This window comes from Austrofundulus limnaeus, unplaced genomic scaffold (assembly GCF_001266775.1).
Source record: "Austrofundulus limnaeus strain Quisiro unplaced genomic scaffold, Austrofundulus_limnaeus-1.0 Scaffold542, whole genome shotgun sequence".
Lineage (NCBI taxonomy): Eukaryota > Metazoa > Chordata > Actinopteri > Cyprinodontiformes > Rivulidae > Austrofundulus > Austrofundulus limnaeus.
In genome coordinates, this window is record NW_013952944.1 from 155587 (window position 1) to 158997 (window position 3411).

Genomic DNA, 3411 nt, shown 5'->3' on the forward strand with positions numbered 1-3411 from the left:
ATTGGTGACTGGTTAAATACTTATTTTCCCCACTGTATATATATATAAGAATACTACTGTGTGCGTTCTTTCAAACAAATATCTTGAATGCTCCTGTTTGAAATGTCCTTCAGGCTGCTGGACTCTTGTCGGCTGATGGTTTCCTGTTTGTGTGAAAGTCCAGGAGCACCCACCCCTCTCCAGTCAGGATGGACCCGTCCAGGCAAAAGCACTTCTCGGTTGTGGACTACGTTATATTTGCAGTTCTGCTGGCTGCCTCAGCGGGTATCGGGCTGTATTATGCCCTGTCTGGGGGCCGGCAGCGCACCACGCAGGAGTTCTTGTTGGCGGACAGGAGCATGCGCTGCCTCCCCGTCTCCCTGTCCCTCATCGCCTCCTTCCAGTCGGCCGTGGCCATCATCGGAGTCCCTGCTGAGATCTACACCCACGGTACTCAGTACTGGTTCATGGGCTGCGCTTATGTTTTAGGACTTTTAATCCCGGCTCATGTTTTCATTCCGGTGTTGTACAGACTGCGACTCTCCAGTGCTTACCAGGTGGGGGAAGTTTCAGAAATGCATCTGTGTACCACCATTAGATGGCCTTCTTCTAATCCTCCTCTCATGTTTTGGTTCAAAGTATCTTGAACTGCGGTTCAGCAAAGCCGTGCGAGTCTGTGGGACTTTGACCTTCATCTTTCAAATGGTGAGTTCATTTTGATACTTTAGTCAGCTGTCAGTCCTTTCTTTATAATAAACATAAAATATTAGGGGTGCACCAAAACATCGTTTTAAATCGGAATCGTGATTCTCATTTACAAAGATAAGTAGGACTGAATAAATTGAAGTATATTCATTACACAAAGGTTTGATGTGCAGTGTGCCAGGCAGAAATGGCATTTTGGCACAATTTAGCCAAATGTACCCAAAGCTGTGCCAAATGGGTTTTTTACTTTATTAAAGAGAATCTGGTTTAATAAAAGTGTTGATTTCTATTGTAGAACTCATTCTGCATATGACATAACCTTTTCTTTTTACATTTACACTGTGCATCACCAAAATCTACTATCATATTATTTACCCACGCGCCTACAGAAACTTAACTCCGCCTCCATGTTTTACGCACGAGGGCTGTTATTTATATTCTCGGTTATGCACAAACGTCAAGTCACCAAACAAAGAGTAATACAGTGTCAAGATATATACCTGAATTCATTAGAGCTTCATCTTTTCAAAGATACCAAAGGGAGGGGTATGGAACCAAAACTTGTACAGCAACAGATGCGGAGAACTTCCTGATACTGAAAACGGTTCGCGACGGTTCAAGTAACTTACAAATGTTTATATAGCTCTAAAATCATAAATATTTATCCAAAAAATAATTTGGCAACTCATTTCAAAAACATTAAAGACACCTTTTGGGACAGACTTAGAAAAAATTTGGGGAAAATAAGTTTTACGCCTACTTTAGCAAACAGCAATGCATGGTCGCCATCTGCTGGCCCTGTACAGGTAAGGTAGAATGGAAGATCAAGGAGGACAGTAAATAATAAAAAGACTGTCTTTAATTTTCCAAACCTCATTGAGAAGACACAACGCTTCTGGGAGAATGTTCTTAGAGCTGATGGGTCTAATTTTGTCTCATCTGTCCAGTGTTCACACACCCAAAACTGAAGCAAAGAGCAGAACCGTGGACCTACATTAAAACATAGAAGAGGCTCGGTTCTGTTCTGTTCTGTTCTGGCACAAGGGGTCTAGAATCTGTGCAGGGTACAATGAAATCTCAAGACTATCAAGGCATTCTGGAGCTTAATGTGCTGCTCAGTGTCAGAAAGTTTGGTCTCAGTCACAAGTCATGGGTCCAACAGAATAATGACCCAAAACAACTAAAACCACCAAGAATGTTTGTTTAAAGACATTTTCAGGACGTGAACCCTTGTTTGTTTTCAACTGATTTAACGTTTGGAGTTGATCCAGTTCAAGTTGGCTAAYGTGTACTTTAACTTATTGTATGAGACTATAATTTTTTTGTAATCTGGGTTTGAGCAAAACAACTCTAACTCTGTCATTTGTCAACATCAATGATCTTAGTGTAAAACTCGACCATGAGAGGCATTGGGCGATATTCATTCCTACATGAAAAGCTACGTCTTCAATCTCGTTCTGTTTTCTGATTTTCATGTGTCCTTGGTTTAAGGTGGTCTACATGGGTGTTTGTGTGTACACACCAGCATTTGCACTAAATGCAGGTACAAAAAAAACAACTTCAATTTGACTTTCAAATCTGGGTAAGTTTTTACATCTGTGTTTTCTTTTTCAGTTACAGGATTTGAATTATGGGGAACAGTTTTGGTGACAGGACTGGTGTGCACCTTGTACACGACTGTGGTGAGTTCTGAATATTATGGATGATGTACCAACATTTTAGTGTCAGATACTCACTGCCTGTATGTGGCTGTTATTCTAACATTACAGGGACTTTGTTCATTTATTCACTTCTAATATTTATTCCATTCAATTCAAKTTATATAAGTCACAATGAACATTGAATCAGGGCACTGTAGAAAAACATTCACATACATTATAGCCTAGTAAAATTATCAGTCTAATGGTGTATTCACACCAGGAAAGCCCTTTGGTCCACTTGTTTAGTCTGGAATAAAAACAGACTTTATTTTTTTTCCTTTGGTGCAGTTTCCATTCCTATTGTGCTTTTTGCAAATGGACTGTAATTCATAAACAAAGCCACACGGGTGACGATCTTTGCTCTCATTGGACAGAAATGACAGGGACAGGAAGAGCACAGGCCCAGAAAGAAAGATGGAGCTGTTAATACCATTTAGAATTTCAAGAGCAGCTCATTCAAAGGCGGCTTTGTGACAATATACTTCTAACGTTGGGATGACGTTAAATGATTGCTGCAKCCCATAGGAGATAAGATGCTGCTCGTGCCCTGATACACACTCAGCTCATTGTTTATAGTGCAGTGTTAGCATTAACAACACTAGTGGGCTAACTGTCACCATGTTGCTTAGAAAAGTCACGTTTCCTGTAGTTGGTTCAGTTCAAGGCTGGTCTGTACTCGCACCAGAAGTGACCCACACCAGAGTTTGTTTAGAAGTGGACCGAGACCACCTAAATAATGGGTCTTGGCCTGGTTGTTTGGTCCACATGAGTGTGTTCACACCTGCGGTAAAGGTCCAGACCAACAGGAAACAAACTCTGTGTCCCTGATTAGTTGTAACATTAGAATTTATTTGATAAACATATATTTTAACTGTAAAATAAAGACTGTAAAAATACTGTAGGCTCTGTAGTTTTGTAAATTTTTAAAAATATATTTTAACACGGACGGAGCCATTTTATTTACACACAAAGCATTCTGGGTAGATGATGACGTGGATAGGTCCTCGGTGCGAGGCTGCTAGCGAGC

General features: G+C 40.6%; 1 protein-coding gene across 2 annotated transcripts in view; it reads left to right on the top strand.

The window, feature by feature from the left end:
- slc5a6b (solute carrier family 5 member 6) overlaps nt 1-3411 on the top strand; it is a 36931-nt gene that overhangs the window by 12793 nt on the left and 20727 nt on the right. For both annotated transcript variants that reach the window (XM_014026317.1, XM_014026318.1), the window contains exons 3-6: nt 114-536; nt 619-684; nt 2176-2227; nt 2299-2366. In XM_014026317.1, the coding sequence (XP_013881771.1) occupies nt 189-536; nt 619-684; nt 2176-2227; nt 2299-2366 (534 nt within the window). In that variant the 5' untranslated portion in view covers nt 114-188. The remainder of the gene's footprint in view (nt 1-113; nt 537-618; nt 685-2175; nt 2228-2298; nt 2367-3411) is intronic.